The sequence below is a fragment of the Megalobrama amblycephala genome, linkage group LG6 (assembly GCF_018812025.1).
Source record: "Megalobrama amblycephala isolate DHTTF-2021 linkage group LG6, ASM1881202v1, whole genome shotgun sequence".
NCBI classification, from domain to species: Eukaryota; Metazoa; Chordata; class Actinopteri; order Cypriniformes; family Xenocyprididae; genus Megalobrama; species Megalobrama amblycephala.
The window spans coordinates 43,674,946-43,694,255 of record NC_063049.1 but is presented as its reverse complement, the minus strand read 5'-3'; the positions used below and the strand labels follow the sequence as shown (position 1 = coordinate 43,694,255).

At 38.9% G+C, this 19,310-nt stretch overlaps 1 protein-coding gene across 11 annotated transcripts in view; it reads right to left on the bottom strand.

Moving 5' to 3' along the window:
• Positions 1-19,310, bottom strand: part of LOC125270804 (R3H domain-containing protein 1-like) — a 74,106-nt gene continuing 54,796 nt past the window's right edge. For 10 of the 11 annotated variants that reach the window (XM_048194769.1, XM_048194767.1, XM_048194772.1 and 7 more), the window contains 8 exons: positions 12,180-12,331; positions 11,889-12,025; positions 9,445-9,548; positions 3,087-3,253; positions 2,675-2,819; positions 2,501-2,595; positions 2,317-2,388; positions 1-984 (listed from right to left, as the gene is read on the bottom strand). In XM_048194769.1, the coding sequence (XP_048050726.1) occupies positions 982-984; positions 2,317-2,388; positions 2,501-2,595; positions 2,675-2,819; positions 3,087-3,253; positions 9,445-9,548; positions 11,889-12,025; positions 12,180-12,331 (875 nt within the window). In that variant the 3' untranslated portion in view covers positions 1-981. The remainder of the gene's footprint in view (positions 985-2,316; positions 2,389-2,500; positions 2,596-2,674; positions 2,820-3,086; positions 3,254-9,444; positions 9,549-11,888; positions 12,026-12,179; positions 12,332-19,310) is intronic. The other variant, XM_048194770.1, reaches the window with a different exon arrangement.

Below are 19,310 nucleotides of genomic sequence, written 5' to 3'. Positions count from 1 at the left end.
TTTGATAAAGTAGATCATTTGGTGTAAACATTTATTGGTTCTCAAAACTGAAATAAAAATGGACTTGCACCAGTAAACATTAAACAGCCTTTCAGACTTCCACACGTATTTTCATAAGAAAAAAATAGATTTTTCTGTATATATATTGAGTTTGTATAAATGTGCAACTTTTTGTCGTTTTTCTCTTTTTATTTTTCCCCGGTAAGAATATATTAAAAGACGCGTGTGAAAACAAGAAACACAACCGTTCAACTTATTAAAAATGATCTGCTGAGATGCCGTATGATTGGTTTTAAATGTCTTAAATTAAAAAACAAGGGAAATAAACAACAACAACAACAACATAAAAAATGCTGCTGTCGCTCTTACTGGCGTCTATTCCCACAATTCAGAGGAAACTGAATTATACAGCTACGTCATAAATTATTTACACAAAAGCAGGGTGTTTGACATGAGACGTCTTTGTTCGTCTGACCGAAGGCACACCACGACACCCGCGTGCGAACGCGTCACACTGAGAGCCGATGGCTGGTGAAGAAATACAAATGCGAACGACTGGAAACCAAACCAAAAAAAGTCCATCTGACGTGTTTTAATACTAGAATATTCAAATAAAAAACAAACAAACCAATAAATGCAGATAAAAAAATAAAGAACAACACAGTTCCGGCTGCATTTTGATATGTTCCAGTCAACTGTCCAATGAGAGAGCAGAACACTTTCAGTTCGGATTGTTTTCTAGAGCTCAAACTCCCGCCGGCTGTCTGTTTGTCAGTCAGTCAGAGCGCCCTCGTGTGGAAGGGTGACGGCGTCGTTGGGAGTCTGAAGCGGGCGAGCTGTAGGTCCTGTGCGGCGTGTGCGAGCAGGACGGTTTAGAGGCCGCGGGGTCAGCGCTGGAGGAGGGAGATTTGGCGAGAGAAATCCTGAAGCTCCTGTCCTGCACAGGCCTCCGTACGACTGATGCCCGCGGCGCACGGACGATCACTGGAGGAGACACAGACCGTCACAAAACACACTGACTCTCATAACAAACTCAGTACACATACTGTCAAAAATACACAGTCCTGCTGTGCAAGACAGATTCAGATTCAGTATTTTTGTGACACACACACACACACGACTCGTGTGCACAGAAAGACGTGCTGCAGAATCGAGTTTAAGTATCGAGATCAGTCTAAAATTAGTTAAATAACATCTTTAAATGAACTTAAAGAGTTCAATGAGATGAGAAAACGTCATGTTCGGCAGCTCTTAAAGTGACAGCAGCCTAATAAACCAGTTGCTGCAATGTTTGTCAAAGAACAAAGGGAACAGAGAAAATTGTAGCTTTAATAAGAATTAATCTATATTTAATTTATAATTCATGCAATTTCTCTATATTTCCTACCTGTTAGACAGGTAAATGACATTTATTATAATGGGTTCATCTGAAGATTGTTTTAAAGCCTAACAAATGTTGAAATTGATAGCTTCTAGTTATACTATAATGTTGAATGTCTATAATTAATGTTAAAAAAAATCTATTTAATAGGTTCATCAGTAGCAGTATTAGCATCAGTGATACTGGCCTTCATTCATAAAAAGATGACATTAAACAAATATTTATAATATACTGTCTTTAAGTTGTTTCTACATTAATTTGGAGAGTAACTGTGAAATTGTTACAATATAAAAATATTAAACTCCAATGTTTTTAATCGCGATTACAGAAAAAATTTGCGCTTAATTACTTTACTTTATGCTGATACTTTACTTTATGCACTTTAATTACTAAAGTGATAACGTGTGCTTACATGATAAAAAGAAACCTAAAACGCTTTATAACTTAGGCTGAAAAAATAGTTTTTGCCCTCCAAAAAATATTTTTGTTATCGAATAGTTGTGTAATCTCATACAACCTATTTTTTTAGGGCCTGCAATACTGCGGTTTGACCAGTGGGGGCGCTGTAGCGAAACTGTAATATAATAATCGACCAAACATACTGATTAATCAGTGAAATTATCGGCGATTAGTTGATTAATCAGTCTACTAATGGTCAGATTATCAAAATAATCATTTGTTGCAGCCCTATTTACACCTCTGACATCAATTTGACACCGTAATGTGTTGCTGGTTTTTGATTGATTTCATTCAGTCATGTTTGACAATCACTAAACGATCACTAAACTTTTGCCATGAAATCACTCTGATTGTATGATAGATTTATTTTATTTTTTTTAAAATGCAGTTTATCGCGTTTTGGAACCAAACTCTTATTTATTTATATATATTTTCTCATATTTTGATGGATTAATCGAACTTGTAGGGTCACCTACACTGAGATCTGTAGAAAGCGCTTTCCTGTGTGGCTTCCTGCCTCGACCAGCGTGTCGAATCCCTACAGAAGCCTAAACAGAAAATGAACAAAAATTAATTTTGACAAAAGTGGCTAATCAGGATTCACTGTAAAGCTTGTTAAGTACATGTTAATGTGATCTGAAATGTGATTGGTGGGCTGACCTGACTGGACATCATGGGCGGGGCCTGAAGTAAGGGAGGGCGAATCTGAGGGCTGTACTGGAGCGTCTGGCCCAGCAGAGGATAGCGAACGTCACCTGACACAACAACACACCTGATGATCCTCACAACAACTTCAGCGCTTTAATAAACACCATACAGAACAAGAGGACTCACCTTGTCCGGAAACGAAGGATCTAGAGAAGTGAGGCATGATGGGAACAGTGTTGAGGCTGGGACGGATGTTCTTTACAGTAGTGAGGTGTGCAGGTGTGGGCGACTGGGCCGGCGAGATGGACGGGCTGCCGATCTGTGGACTGCTCTGCGCAAAGAAAGTTAAACATCTAAATGATGCTGCATTCATCACATGGCAGAATCACGTCTAACATCAACAAAGATGTGTTTTACAAGCTCCCACTAAACAACTACATTTTATGAACTCATTAACAGTTAAACTTTACACAAGAGCATATTGATGTGCATAAAAGTGAGTTTGTTGTGGTCAAATCTGCACATGGATCCATTTTGAACACAAAATAAACAAATGTCATGTGTTTATTTCTGTCAGAGATCTGAAGTGATGACTTACTCGTGACGTGTCCAGACAGCAGATCTCGCTGGGCTTCTGTGTGCGCGTGTGCTCAGAGCTGTAGTATTTGTTGGGTTTCCACTGCGGGGGTGAATGCGACTGAAGCTGCTGCGACGCAGGTAACGCCAGGTGCATCATCACCATACCACCTGATGGGGGCGGAGCACCTGTCAATACACACACATTGGATTTTAACTGTATATTCTTATCCTCTAACCATAAACCTACCCATCACAGAAAACTTTCTGTATTTTTACATTTTTAAAAAACATCACTTAGTGTGATTTATAAGCTGTTTTCCTCATGGAGACCAAAAAATGCCAAGGATTTCAGATATTTGTGAGGACAATTTGTCCCCATAACGTAGGTTTTTTTTTTTGCTATTGGAGTACATGGTTGTAGTTTCCGTTCACCACTTTAACAGTTTAAAGTGTGGTCACACTGCACTTTTCATGCCATTGACTTCCATTCATACGCATGTGAATGGGTCAGACCTGAAACGCAAGCTCAAACAAAAAGTTTTGCATTTCGCTGCGTTCCAAAGTTCAAGTTTGTTGAACTCTGACCTGCGAATTTGCATCACGTGAAGACATGCGACCAGTAGAAGATCGATTCAGTGCGGCATGGCTTCTTGGCTGAATTAAAATAATTATATTTTTGCATTTTGAATGTATTACTAAAAGTTATATATTGAATTCACTTCATAAAAAAAGATGCTGTAGTCTGTGACATCAAATCACAACCATTGCAGCATCTGATGAAACTTCGCATGTTCAAAGTTCAAAGTTTGATAGTGGCTTTACCAAACTATAGCCAAGTTTCCATTACAGAGTTACAGTGTTTCCGTTAACTCATGTTATACAACTAAAACGTAATTTTGTCCATCAGCTAAATTCACTGTTAGATTAGATCAATTACACTAGCTATTCACTCGAAAGAAGCATACTTACAACTTACGAAGAAAATGTAACGCCTCTCACAGTTCAACACACTTACGTTACGTCCTACGCCTTCCGTATTCAACTTACGAAAGAGTAACGCCTCTCACAGTTCAAAACAATTACGTTACGTCCTACGCCTTCCGTATTCAACTTACGAAGAAAATGTAAAACTCGCAGTTCAAAACGCTTGTTACGTCCTACGCCTTCCGTATTCAGCTGAAGAAAATGTAACGCCTCTCACAGTTCAAAACGCTTACGTTACATCCTACTCCTTCCGAATTCAACTTACGAAGAAAATGTAAAACTCACAGTTCAAACTGCTTACATTACGTCCTACGCCTTCTGTATTCAACATACGAAGAAAGTGTAACGTCTCTCACAGTTCAAAACGCTAACGCTATGTCCCACGCCTTCCGTATTCAACTTACGAAGAAAATGTAACGCCTCTCACAGTTCAAAGCACTTACGTTACATCCTACGCCTTCCGTATTCAACGTACGAAGAAAATGTAAAACTCGCAGTTCAAAACGCTTGTTACGTCCTACGCCTTCCGTATTCAGCTGAAGAAAATGTAACGTCTCTCACAGTTCAAAACGATAACGCTATGTCCCACGCCTTCCGTATTCAACTTACGAAGAAAGTGTAACGCCTCTCGCAGTTCAAAGCACTTACGTTACGTCCTACGCCTTCTGTATTCAACTTACAAAGAAAGTTTAATGCCTCTCGCAGTTCAAAATGCTTACGTTACATCCTACGCCTTCTGTATTCAACTTACGAAGAAAATGTAAAACTCTCGCAGTTCAAAACACTTACGTTACGTCCTACGCCTTCTGTATTCAACTTACGAAGAAAGTGTAACGCCTCTCACAGTTCAAAGTGCTTACGTTACATCCTACGCCTTCTGTATTCAACTTACGAAGAAAATGTAAAACTCTCGCAGTTCAAAATGCTTACGTTACGTCCTACGCCTTCTGTATTCAACTTACGAAGAAAGTGTAACGCCTCTCACAGTTCAAAGTGCTTACGTTACGTCCTACGCCTTCTGTATTCAACTTACGAAGAAAGTGTAACGCCTCTCACAGTTCAAAGTGCTTACGTTACGTCCTACGCCTTCTGTATTCAACTTACGAAGAAAATGTAAAACTCTCGCAGTTCAAAACACTTACGTTACGTCCTACGCCTTCTGTATTCAACTTACGAAGAAAATGTAAAACTCTCGCAGTTCAAAACACTTACGTTACGTCCTACGCCTTCTGTATTCAACTTACAAAGAAAGTTTAATGCCTCTCGCAGTTCAAAATGCTTACGTTACATCCTACGCCTTCTGTATTCAACTTACGAAGAAAATGTAAAACTCTCGCAGTTCAAAACACTTACGTTACGTCCTACGCCTTCTGTATTCAACTTACGAAGAAAGTGTAACGCCTCTCACAGTTCAAAGTGCTTACGTTACATCCTACGCCTTCTGTATTCAACTTACGAAGAAAATGTAAAACTCTCGCAGTTCAAAATGCTTACGTTACGTCCTACGCCTTCTGTATTCAACTTACGAAGAAAGTGTAACGCCTCTCACAGTTCAAAGTGCTTACGTTACATCCTACGCCTTCTGTATTCAACTTACGAAGAAAATGTAAAACTCTCGCAGTTCAAAATGCTTACGTTACGTCCTAAGCCTTCCGTATTCAACTTACGAAGAAAGTGTAACGCCTCTCACAGTTCAAAGTGCTTACGTTACATCCTACGCCTTCTGTATTCAACTTACGAAGAAAATGTAAAACTCTCGCAGTTCAAAACACTTACGTTACGTCCTACGCCTTCCGTATTCAACTTACGAAGAAAGTGTAACGCCTCTCACAGTTCAAAATGCTTACGTTACGTCCTAAGCCTTCCGTATTCAACTTACGAAGAAAGTGTAACGCCTCTCACAGTTCAAAAGGCTTACGTTACGTCCTACGCCTTCCGTATTCAACTTACGAAGAAAGTGTAACGCCTCTCACAGTTCAAAGTGCTTACGTTACATCCTACGCCTTCCGTATTCAACTTACGAAGAAAGTGTAACGCCTCTCACAGTTCAAAGTGCTTACGTTACATCCTACGCCTTCCGTATTCAACTTACGAAGAAAATGTAACGCCTCTCACAGTTCAAAAGGCTTACGTTACGTCCTACGCCTTCCGTATTCAACTTACGAAGAAAGTGTAACGCCTCTCACAGTTCAAAAGGCTTACGTTACGTCCTACGCCTTCCGTATTCAACTTACGAAGAAAGTGTAACGCCTCTCACAGTTCAAAGTGCTTACGTTACATCCTACGCCTTCCGTATTCAACTTACGAAGAAAGTGTAACGCCTCTCACAGTTCAAAACGCTTACGTTACGTCCTACGCCTTCCGTATTCAACTTACGAAGAAAGTGTAACGCCTCTCACAGTTCAAAGTGCTTACGTTACATCCTACGCCTTCCGTATTCAACTTACGAAGAAAGTGTAACGCCTCTCACAGTTCAAAACACTTACGTTACATCCTACGCCTTCCGTATTCAACTTACGAAGAAAGTGTAACGCCTCTCACAGTTCAAAGTGCTTACGTTACATCCTACGCCTTCCGTATTCAACTTACGAAGAAAATGTAACGCCTCTCACAGTTCAAAAGGCTTACGTTACGTCCTACGCCTTCCGTATTCAACTTACGAAGAAAGTGTAACGCCTCTCACAGTTCAAAAGGCTTACGTTACGTCCTACGCCTTCCGTATTCAACTTACGAAGAAAGTGTAACGCCTCTCACAGTTCAAAGTGCTTACGTTACATCCTACGCCTTCCGTATTCAACTTACGAAGAAAGTGTAACGCCTCTCACAGTTCAAAACGCTTATGTTACGTCCTACGCCTTCCGTATTCAACTTTTTTGCAGTTTTGCAAAATATTCCTTTTTCGAATTGCCTGAAAATCCACCTCATGTGAGCATAAAAACATACATGTGTGCAATCTATATGGGAGTTTTTGCGAAATTGACATGTTTCCATTGGGCATATTTGCAATTTGAAGGACAATGGAAACGCAGCTTATGGCTTGGAAAGAACCCTTGAAATGTGAAAAGTAGGCGATATATGCAATGTAATTTCACTAAGTAACTTCTGATTAAATGGTTACAACAGCGGCACAATAAGTCAAAATACTCCATTGGAAAAGAAATGGATATCCAGAGGTCTCATTGTGTCAACACTGAATCAAGAGCCATTCAACACACTGCAGAAGAGCCACAACAGGTTTAAAAGGACGTTCTTTCTTTTACTGCTTAATCAAATTAAACCACAAGACGCTTGTGAAGGGGAAGAGAATCTAATTTGAGCATTTGAGGAGCCCTTCTTGCCTCCTCTTTTAATTAGTTATTAAAGACGAGCGATGGAGAGACGCCACAGAGCGATCAGAGTGGCTCGCCGCGAGAAGCCATTCACATTAATGGAGGACACATCAACTGGAAATGAGAATTATAGCAGCCGTGAAGGCCTTCTTTAAGATAGCCATAACCGTGAACAAAGCAGCACAGGAATTACTTTTTAATTACCAGCCCATATCTGTTCAATAATGGGATTGTTGGGAGCAGAGAGTGTCATTTCAATTAGCACCTTTATGCCTCGCAGGAAACGACACGAGGCTGAAGGTCACGACAATGAGCTGCATATGGGCGTCTCTGAATTATAAGCCGTTCTGCTCGCTCGTGTTCTCCACACATCCTTTGTGGAGACACACAATCTAATTCCAGGGTCTGAAGAAAGGACGAGTCTGACTGTATTGTGCTGCGATCAGTGCTGAGAATCAAGGAGGCCAAAAGACAAAGAGGAATAATGTGGATCTGAGAAACTAATGTCAGAATTAATGGCAGCATAAAGCATAAACGCTTTGTTTTAAAGGAGTGGGTGATTATGATTTCAGCATAGAGCATAAACAACATCTGCAAAGTTACGACTTGACATTAACATGACGGCACACGCTAGTCGATGAGTTAAATCAACTCCACAGTGCTTCTTAATATTTTTATTTTTTTATATAACCTGTGATATTTTTTCAGGATTCTTTGATAAATAAAAAGTTAAAAAAGAACAGCATTTATTTAAAATAGAAATCTTTTGTAACAATATACACTACCGTTTAAAAGTTTGGGGTCTGTAATTTTTTTTTTTTTTTTTTTGAAAGAAAATAATACTTTTATTCAGCAAGGATGTGTTAAATTGATAAAAACTGATAGTAAAGACTTTTATTTTGAATAAATGCTGTTCTTTTTAACTTTTTATTAATCAATAAATCCTGTAAAATCATCACAGGTCCAAAAAAAACACAACTGTTTCCTACATTGATATTAAATCATCATATTAGAATGATTTCTGAAGGATCATGTGACACTGAAGAGTGGAATAATGATGCTGAAAATCCAGCTTTGCATCACAGAAATAAATTATAATTTAAAAGTATATTAAAATGGAAAGCCATTATTTTCAATTGTAATAATATTTCTGTATTTTTGATCAAATAAATGCCACCTTGATGAGACTTCTTTCAAATACATTAAAAATAGTAATGTGTTCAAACTTTTGACCAGTACTGTACATGAAAAATGAAATACTGCTTTCTTATAGTTATTTTGCAATAAATGTTATTTTGTAATAACTTGAGAAATATACTTAGTTTTAACGTTAACGTAAAAAACATACAAAAGAGAATTCTGTTGTTTGTTGTTTCCTTGATAGTGTAAATAATGTTTTTGTTAACACTTTACAATAATGTGCCATCAGTTAACGTTAGTTAACGCATTAAAAAACAATAAGCAATACAAAAATGTATTAGTAAATTTTAAAATTAACATGAGCTAAGATTAATAAATTAATTTTCTTCATTGTTAGTTGTCATGCTAACTAATGAAGCTTTTTGTTGTAAAGTGTTACCAAAAACATCTAGTTTTTCTTGTGTTTTGTTGAAATCCTTCTATAAATCACACAAGAACCATTTAAGGTTGTTTCCAAATTATGATAAAAATCCTATCTCTGTGTCTGATAAATATTTAAATGGATTTTAGTGAAAAATAATGAACAAATGAGCAAGTTAATCAATAAATAATTGACTTTGTATCACTGCTATCCAAGTGTAGCTGGAACATGAAATCAGCAGAAAACAAACCAGCTGATGCATTATTTGATTTTATGGTAATATAATGCATTATGCATCTTTGCATAAATAATTATAACAAATGTTAAAATGCAGTATAATATTTGCAGATTCCTTGTTGCATCTGAAATTGGCTGTTTGTCACATGTTTTGATGCTATACACTTCCTAACAATGAATAGATCAGTATTATAACTGTGGTTTCGAAGAGGTAGTGCAAAGAGGAAGAGGACGAACAGCCTTATGGGTCACCGCGGGGTCCGTACCTGAGCACTGCTGGGCGGGAATCTGTTGCGAGCTGCAGGGAGGCGAGGTGCGGTGGAACGGCATCTGCTCTGCTCCTGGAGGAGGCAAGAACCCCACGGAGGAGCTGCGGAGACAAACACAAGCAAACACGTTCGCTTACGATGCCAAAACCACGTCACCCACATTCGGCTCTGATCAGTGTGACACCTGATCAACGTACAGGTGTAGGAGAGAAGAGCGCCAGCTCAACATAGCCAATGAGCAGATCATCAGTATTCGCAGCGCTGGATCGTCTCGAGCGGTTTAATAAGGACATGAGCCATGTGACGCAGCTGCGAGGAGCCGTTCGCCCATCTGTGAGCCGCTTCACATGAAGGATGTGCTGCAGCGAGATCGCTCTCCTCACGGGACACGCCGCGTTATATTAAGACCAGCTGCATTTCTGGACTTATAAATCATCTTGAACGTGGCCTACTAAAGTCAAGGTCCCAAGAGACGACAAAAGCGAGCGAGCGACCTCTTCCTTACAGCTCTGCACACCCATTTTACACCAGACTGAAAGCCTTTTCATTTCTGGTTTCATCTCTGTTTGTAGCAGATTAAATGAGCCTGAATATATTATTCTGAAGAAAATTCATCAACGGACATTTAAAATCGTTACTGAATTCACCAGATTTTTACAACAGCTGTCTGTTCATCATAAGTTTTCTGTGCTTTTATTGTAATTATGACACACTCCAGATCTTGTTTCTGATTAGCACACATAAATGTTTAATTTTTTTTTACTCTCCAGCCCTGAACGTCACTGAAACGCTCACAGCTATTATTAACATTGACATTTAAGCATTGAACAGATGCTTTTATCCAAAGCCACTTAGTGCACATTTTATCAGTCCACACATTCCCTGCGAATCAAACCCGTGACCTTGGTGTTGCAAGCGCCATGATCTACTGTTTGAGCAACAGGGATGCAGACAATTGGCTAATTTTGCTAGTGGGACTGACTGTCTATAATCCTACAAAATTTGTTTGAAGAAAAGGTATAATGTTTTATTTAGCAAGCCTGTAACCTTCTCAATCACAGATGGAAAATACCATTTACAGCCAATATAGGCAATTTAATATAGGAAATATATGGTTTATAAAACTTTTTAACAGTTATAAAGGTTGAGCCAAAAACCTAGGACTAGTTCGCCAAAGTTGGTTTTTGAAATAATCTCCAATATTTAACGAACGATTCAAGAAGCAAAGTTGCTCAGAATGAGGAGTTCTACCATGTGGTATGAATGTCGTGGGCGTGTGCGAAAAATTGCGCTACACACAATCCTTTAAGAACGTGAAAAACATGAAGGCGCCGATTTATTTTTAATTTCTCACATGCCTCTAGGGTAGTGAGTCAAACAGGCCCAGCGAGATTCGTTCCTCGTTCCGATTCGCTGCTCAAAATTCATTGGCCGATGGCAGACATGTTTTTTGACATACGTCAATGTCCTCACAAACAGTCGTGGCCCCTCGGATGAAGACACTGCATGCCAATTTCCAAGTCATTTGGCCTAACGGTGAAGTAGTTATAGCTGTTTTCAGGGGTTTTTTTTATGTTATAGCACCACCAAGTGGCCAGTTGCAGCGTCCTTTTTCACTCGGACCACAGAATTCGTTTTTACATAGATGTGCCAATTTTGGTGAAAATATCTCATTCCGTTCACAAGTTATAGCCATTTTAGTAAAAGTGGCTCCGCCCACTTTGAATGTTTTGGCGGCCCTTAGAGACCGCGAATCGAAATTTCTTCTTTTTTTCTTTGATAATTACTAACAATCCGACTCTGGAGAATCTCACTGCACTGGTTTGTTTCCCATCAGGCCAAAAACCTATGACTAGTTTGCAAAAGTACGTTTTTCAAAAAAATCCATATTTTTCACTGCTGTAGCGCCCCCGTCAGGCCAATCGGGGCGAGCCTTGGTGAGCCTCGTCAATTAGCCTTGGCTAATTGACGTTGTAGACGGTTTGAGTACCACTAGCTCTCAACATAGCAGACGTAGAAGATATTTTTTTTGCACCTATGTGCACTGTAGCATATTATAAAATATTAATTCAGTGTATATTTATTTAAAATTAACGCCTCTCCGAGCATGCGATGGGAAAAGAAAGAAGAAAGAGGAAGATTCAAACTCGGTCGTGTCAAAAGCTAACATAACAGACCTTACTCTCCACGCCACTGCATCAGTTACTAGCAAGATTTCTTTTGTAATTTTGTCTGGTTTAATTAGTCAATAGTGGGCGGAGTTAGTGTAAATAGCCTCTGCCAACAAGGCAGGATATTTGCACTTGGTGATTTGATAATGCACTAAGCCATATCGCGTTTATTTCGATTAATCATACAAAGAGATCTGAATGCATCAATGCTTTTGGAAAACAAATAAATTCATTTTGCAAATTGAATACAGCTGTCAGTGTAATCCGTACCTGACGGCGTTCTGTTGGTGAGGAGGTACGATGCTGTAGTAGACCTGAATGCTGGACCCAGGCACGGGCGCATGGCTGACGACGGGCTGCTGATACGTCTGCTGCGGCACAGCCGGGGCTCCTTGAGGCACAGACACCTGACACAGAAGATGCCTTTACTGTACGTTCTCATCAACACATTTCACTGACAGAAATTAAACCGCTCATGCGACAGCTCTATGATCACTACTGTGTTATAATGAACAGCTCTGTGATGGAGTCCATTACATGTTCCCAGAATGCAGCATTCACCTGATAAGATGGCATTGACAGATACTGGACCATCATGCCTTGCATCTGACTTCCCATATTGCTGTGTTGGCTGCTGACCAGCGTCTGATTCTGTGGCGGCTGGATGACGTTCTGGTAGTTCTGCTGCTGATTTGGCATCACAGTTTGGTAACCTGAAGGAACGTACAGAAACGATTGAAACAATGCAAGCGCTTCAACAGCATATAAACGTGTAGTGAAACTGAACAAAAGTGGCAGAAATAACCATTTACTGTCCACTTGCAAAACAAAATCACCCTTTCAATGAACAATAAACAGTCTCTGTTTATTCAAATTATTATTTATTTATGTGTATAGCACTTTTCATACATAAAATGCAGCTCGATGTTCTTCGCAAGGTAAAATACAAACATAAATTTTATTACGAACTATGAACATATTTTGACCAGTGCCAAGTTATGCAGTACTTTATAAATAATTTGTTGAACTGGAAACCAGTATAGATCCATTAAAACTGCTGTAATAGACCATTTGGGTCTTTTTGGGTCATTTCGAGTTACATTGCAAAATTGTTTTAAAGTGTTGTCTTGAAGTGTGTATGCTGCCTTCAATTTTTAAGTTTAGTCAACTCGAATATCCAAGTTGTAATTTAGTACAACATCAAATTTTAAGTTGTTGAAACAATTACGTGTTTATATCTCTCAATTCTGAGAGGTAAAATCAGAATTGTAAGACTTAAATTTGATATTTTGCCTTTTTTTCCTCAGAATTGTGAGTTTATATCCAAATCCAAAGATATATGACGTCCAAATTGAGAGATATAAACTCGCAATTGCAAGAAAAAAAGTCACAATTGTGAGATAAACTATTATAGGTTTAAATGTTATCTATGTAAGATGTAACAGGTTTAAATATTTCAAGCTGTAACTATAAGACTTACATTATGCTCCCTATGAACTGCATATGAATATTATCTATCGTTTACATCAAATGCATGCTTTAATAACAGACTAATCATTCTGATTCTGACATCTAGCACAAGGCGACATTTCCTCCTCTTATTCCATGGATCTTGCCTGTTCTCCTCCACTTGTTACCACTGTTTTTCTGCCAACACAATGTGCACGCAAATGCACATTCGTAACTGTGACGTCTGCTTCCTAAATGGTATATACGCTCTCTATTTTATTAGCACTCTGGCTGCTGCGTTTTGTATCAACAGGGTTCGTACAGACACTGTAATATGACTTTTCAAGCACTACTTTTTTGGTTTTCAAGGACTACAATAAGAGATACTATGAAAAAGAGATCGCTTTCCTTATACAAACTGATTTTTACCTCATGAATATATGATTTATCTGAAAAATGAAAGCTGTATCATAAACTTGGATATTTATATAAGCAATATCACACATATAGCCATGCGAAATGGCTCTATATCTATTTAAGATGAGCTGCAGTATTGATTTTGTGTGAAAAGATTGTTTTATTAATCAAATTAAACACTAATTTCATATATATTGTCTTTCAATAATTCAAGCACTTTTCAAGTACCTTTTCATAAAAATGTCTGTTTTCAGGACTTAAAATTTCAAAAGGTACTTCAAAGCACTTTAAGCTCCTTGTACGAACCCTGAGCTTAGATAAACAATCGAAATGAGAAAAGATAAAAGCATTAATTATTTAATTTATCATCCAAAGCTAAAAGGACGAATCCCGGCAATATTTCCTAGTCACTATTTATATGAGACTTAAAGGATTAGTTCACTTCAGAATTAAAATTTCCTGATATTTTACTCACCCCCATGTCATCCAAGATGCTCATGTCTTTCTTTCTTCAGTCGAAAAGGAATTTCGTGACCTTTCCAACATGATTACGTAATGCGTGGCTCATCTCAGAGCAGTGCAAGATGAGCATTTGTGGTTAAAAAGTATATCGTTTTTATTTATTTTAGAAAGTGAGCGATGGTTTCTCTAGATAAGACTCTTATTCCTCGTCTGGGATCATGTAGAGCTCTTTGAAGCTGCACTGAAACTGACCTTCAACCCGTTGAACCCCAGTGAAGTCCACTATATGGAGAAAAATCCTGGAATGTTTTCATCAAAAACCTTCATTTCTTTTCGACTGAAGAAAGAAAGACATAAACATCTTGGATGACATGGAGGAGAGTAAATGATCAAGAAATTTCAATTCTGAAGTGAACTAATCCTTTAAAACTCAAAACAACACCCAGGTTCTTCACTTCGTTCTTAAATATTTAGTAAGAAAAGAACACAAGGGTCTGTAGATGCCAACGAGGATGATAATCATCAGAGCTAGACGCGCCATCAGCTCTCAAACTCACATAATGCATGTTTGTTTCACTGCAGTATTGAGCTCAAATCTCTGAATTCAGATTCATGTCGTCATAAAGCTTGTCAATTAAAGCAGAGCAAGCTAATGATACCCTTACTATCTAAACGCTTTAAATCACTGATGATCTCGCCAAACCGGCGGCATTAAATTGCCTCTTATTATCCGCGCGCGCACGCACTCCCAAAATGACAATAGCTTACATAATAGCTGCCCACGTTATGCCTTTAAAAGCTTCAACGTGTAAGATGGTAATTTACACGTACGGCGAGCAGAAAACGGCCCATTATGAGGCAGGATAATTTGCATTGGTGTCAAGGTTATTGGGGGGAGCGTGTAACTCCGTGACGCTATCAAACACGCTCTCCCTGCGGGAGGAGGGCGTTTTCAATTTCTGCTGGCTTTTGGCCAAAGGGACGGCAATCAATTTAGCCCAGAAGTGGGACAAAAGAAACGGACGGCCCGCGGCGAGGAGATGGTGAACGTGAGCTATTTTTAGCTCTATTCTCTCACCTCCACTTAGAAGCAGGGCATGATGGGAATATAATATTAAACACTCTGGGTTCTGGCTGAGCGAGCAGGTACAGAAGAGGAGAAAATGTTTTTCATGCAATTCTGCCGCACGCGGCGGTTTTCAGTCTCAGATCTCAGCGCTGCAGCGTCAGGAACATCTGAAGGGTTTGATTTCTAATCATTTTCATCTCAACCTCTTCACACAGGATTCAGACATTATTCCTTTCTGATGCAAATTAAATGTTCAACTAGAAATACACAGAGATGAGCTGCAAATGTTAGGAAATCTCCTGACTTTAAACCCAACAGGATTCAGAATTCATCTGATGTGTGTAAATCAGCTTCACATGTGTCTCATCCAATCAGAATCAGAGTCTGAACTCTGGTTTCATGAAGCCGTTTTTACACGGATTCATGCATTTGATACAAAACGTTTGATTTAATAAACACATATAGAAAATCTAAATGAAGCAGCTATAAAAACAGACATTATGACATGACCACTGAAACATTTTATCATTTAATTTCCTGAAAAAACAAAAAAAACAACAAATATAATGTGATTTCACATGATCCTTCAGAAATTACTCTAATATGCAGATTTGCTGCTCAAGAAACAGTTATGCTGCTTCATATTTTTGTGGAAACTACCATTCAAAAGTTTACAAAATTTAAGATTAAAAGAAAAAAATGAAATTAATACATTTATTCAGCAATGATGCATTAAATTGATCAAAAGTGAGTTCTTTTGAACTTTCTATTAATCAAAGAATCCTGAAAAATAAAGATGCACAAAAATACGAGGCTAAACAACAGTTGTCAACATTGATAATAATGAGGAATGATTTCTGAAGGATCATGCGACACTGATGCTGAAAGTTCAGCTTTGATCACAGGAATAAATTACATTTTACAATATATTCACATAGAAAACAGCTGTTTGAAACTGAAATAATATTTCACAATTTTACTGTATTTTTGAACAAATTAATGCAGACTTGGTAAGCAGTAGAGACTTCTTTCAAAATGGTTCAAAATGTTTGATTGATCATTAATTACCAGCAACTGACCCAAAATAGGAAACATGTTCAACATTTTATGCAAACAACACCGGATTTGAAGGCTGTGACAGTCAACCCGATCACATGACCTTGCAGACGGAAGATTAAAGCGACTCAAACGCAGCTTGATCCGATGTTCGAGGAGGAGTGAGGGGCTGGAAAAGAGACCGGTTCACTGTGAGAATCGTAGGGCGTCTCAGACAGTGCCTCGGCCCCGCATTCAGCCGCTCCGACAGAACTCGCCGATGACACGAAAACACTGCAAAGCTCCAGAACGTACCGCCGAGTTCCTCTCACGGTTCTCAAAGGATCCGTTTTCAGACATTCAAAGCATGAGGGATGTTTTGTTTTAAGCGGGAAGCTTTTCCAATTCATCCAGTAAAACATCTGTCACCACACACAGGACGCAGAATAGCGCTGAAGTGAACAATACGATGAAATCAAAACTCTTTGTGTCTGTTCAAAGGGCCAAATGCCAACAATCTTTGTGTGTGTGAAACACAGAGAGACAGAGAGAGTGTAGATAAAGAACAAGTGCAACGAGCCGCCCAGTTATTAACACAAACTAAAATCAACATGAGCTCAAAGAAATGGAAGGAAAACAGCCTCCTGTGAACTGATGCAGTGACGGATGAGAGCGAGTGTTATTGTGCTGATAACAGTAAACACACACGATCCTGAGCTAAAGTCACATTAGATGCTTGGCAGAAACAACTTTTTTAAAATGACTGTTTCTGACTTTTGCTTGAAGCCCCCGATATACTCACGGCAAAGATCATCGTTCTTCGCTTAGTGGCAAAAAGATACTGTTAATAGGGGTGTAACGATATATCGCAGTACGATATTTGCGATGCAAAAATGTTACGATATGTATCAAAGAGTGATGTCGATACTTTTACGATATGACGGCAGTCTAATCTTATTGGTTGAGCTGCCGACGTGAACTACTCTGCAACATGGAGGCGGCAGTGAGAGAAGCCGGGTTGTCACCGCATATTAAGGGTGTGTCTCAATCAGCTCTCTAGTTCAGTAAGTGTTTCGCGCACACATCGAATCTTGCAAGCAGGTTTAAACGTTACTCGTGTCAGTCTCGTGCTTGGTCACGTGAGAAAAGTCGCGGCTTTCTTTCACCGCAGTGCCACAGCAACAGCTGTGCTCACAAAAGATGCTAGCGATGCTTTGCTTTAAGAAGTTAGGGGACGTTCACATATTGCGTCTTTTCCGAGTGCAAGTCAGTTATTTCAAATGTAGTCATGCGGCAGGCGCGCTCATAATGGAAGCAACGCAGTTGCGACGTGCATGCGGTGCGTTTTCCAGGCGCATCGAGATGAAAAAATTTTCAACTTTTCAGAATGCCGCAAGCGCACCGCAGGACATGTGACAAGAACCAACTGATCAGCTTCGGCCTTTTCGTGACAAAACATCAAAACCTCAGCTGAACAGCTGATCATAGCTGGACAGGGTGGTTTTTATATCTATCTCCATAAATATATCTAGTAGTATAGCTAATGCAAGGGCTAGAAATCAATTTATCCTTTGCTGAAACTTCCTCTTGGCAAACGCAGTTCATGGTTGCATAGCAACAACAGACACCACGAGAGCGCAAGCGCTTTGGAAAGGAGAAGCGGTGCAGCCACACCTTCCACGCGTTTTTAGACGCGATATGAGAACGGTCCCTTAGGATTCTTAATTCTAAGTTCTTGTTAAATTTAACGTTTTTTCAGTGACAGACAGACCTATTCAGCTGTTAATTTGAATACAGAAGGTTTTTATTAAACCTGAAATGTGATCTTGTTTATACAACAAGGAAAAGTATTGAAATTTGTTAATGTTTTTAAAATAAATGAAAAATTAAAATAAGATTTTGTTCAAAATATCGTGATGCGTATCGTATCGTGACCTGAGCGTATCGTTACACCCCTAACTGTTAACGAACATCCTTACGCCGTTCACGCTGCTGAGAGCGACATTTAGATAAATATGTAAGTATGTGCTGCACGCTTTCCTTTCAATAACAAAATAAACAACAAAAATGACAGAGGTGAGAAAACAGCCGTTCAGAAAGCATCTGATCATTGTGATGTGGATATCACCAGCTAGTAAAGTCACGTTTATTTAGAACACTTTATGCAATAGCTTTACAGTATTAAAAACAGTGTCAGTGTCTCTTTCAATGAGAATTACAAGTTCAGTTTCTACTATAAAGCGGCTCTCTAATGTGCTCATGTTTTTACTCACATCTGACCTTGACGGACTAAACAGAAGAAAAAAAAAAAGAAGGTGGGGCCTCAGAGCCACACCTACCTATCACATCACCACCACAGACCAGCCGGAGCGAACTTTTCTGGAAAAGTCGTTACAGACTCCTGAATTGAATTTCGTTTTGGCCTGATTTTGTTTGAATTGATGTCATATCAGTTTGTTCTTCGATTTTGCTCAAAGTATATCAGTGTGGCAATAGGAGATATCAGTTCTAGATTTCCAAATCCAGTGAGATTTTTTGATGAACCAGGAGAAACAGAGATCACCATCATTGAGTTCATCTGGGATCACATAAAGAAACTACTGAGATTAAACCCTAAATACATAGAAGAACTGTGGAAACATCTCAAAGATGCTTGGAGAAACTGACCTGCAAAATTACACCTAAATATTGTTGACGAAATCGAGAATCCATGTGATCAGGAGTTTCACATGATTTCGCTCATGTTCAAGTCGGTCACGTGAATTCGCTGCGTTCAGCAACGGAAATCTGCTTGGTTTGGCTTCTGTGTGAGCTGTGCTTCATGTATCGTCACTACTGACAATGGAAAAGCACTTGTGAAACTTATAATGAATCGAATTTATCAATAAACTTATTTTAACTGAATCAAATCAATATCTGATTTGACAACTCTTTGCATTTAAACTGCTTTTGTACAAGTTTTTAAGTTGCTTTTTGGAGTAATCGCATTTTACCAGTATTGACAATAACCATGATATACTACACATATGATAACATCGCAAATAATGGTTGACACTCCAACTTAGTAGGCAACGATTTTGCACCTCAATGCTAGTTGAAATGCTAAGTGCGATCCTTTTATGTTGTTATATTGAACTACTTCAGCCACAATAATCGAGTAGTGAACGTCTGATATCATGACAGCCCTTTGCAGGTAGCGTTTGGTTGGTGGAAATAGTTTAAATTAACTAAAAGGACGGTAATATATAGTGTGTTGGCTG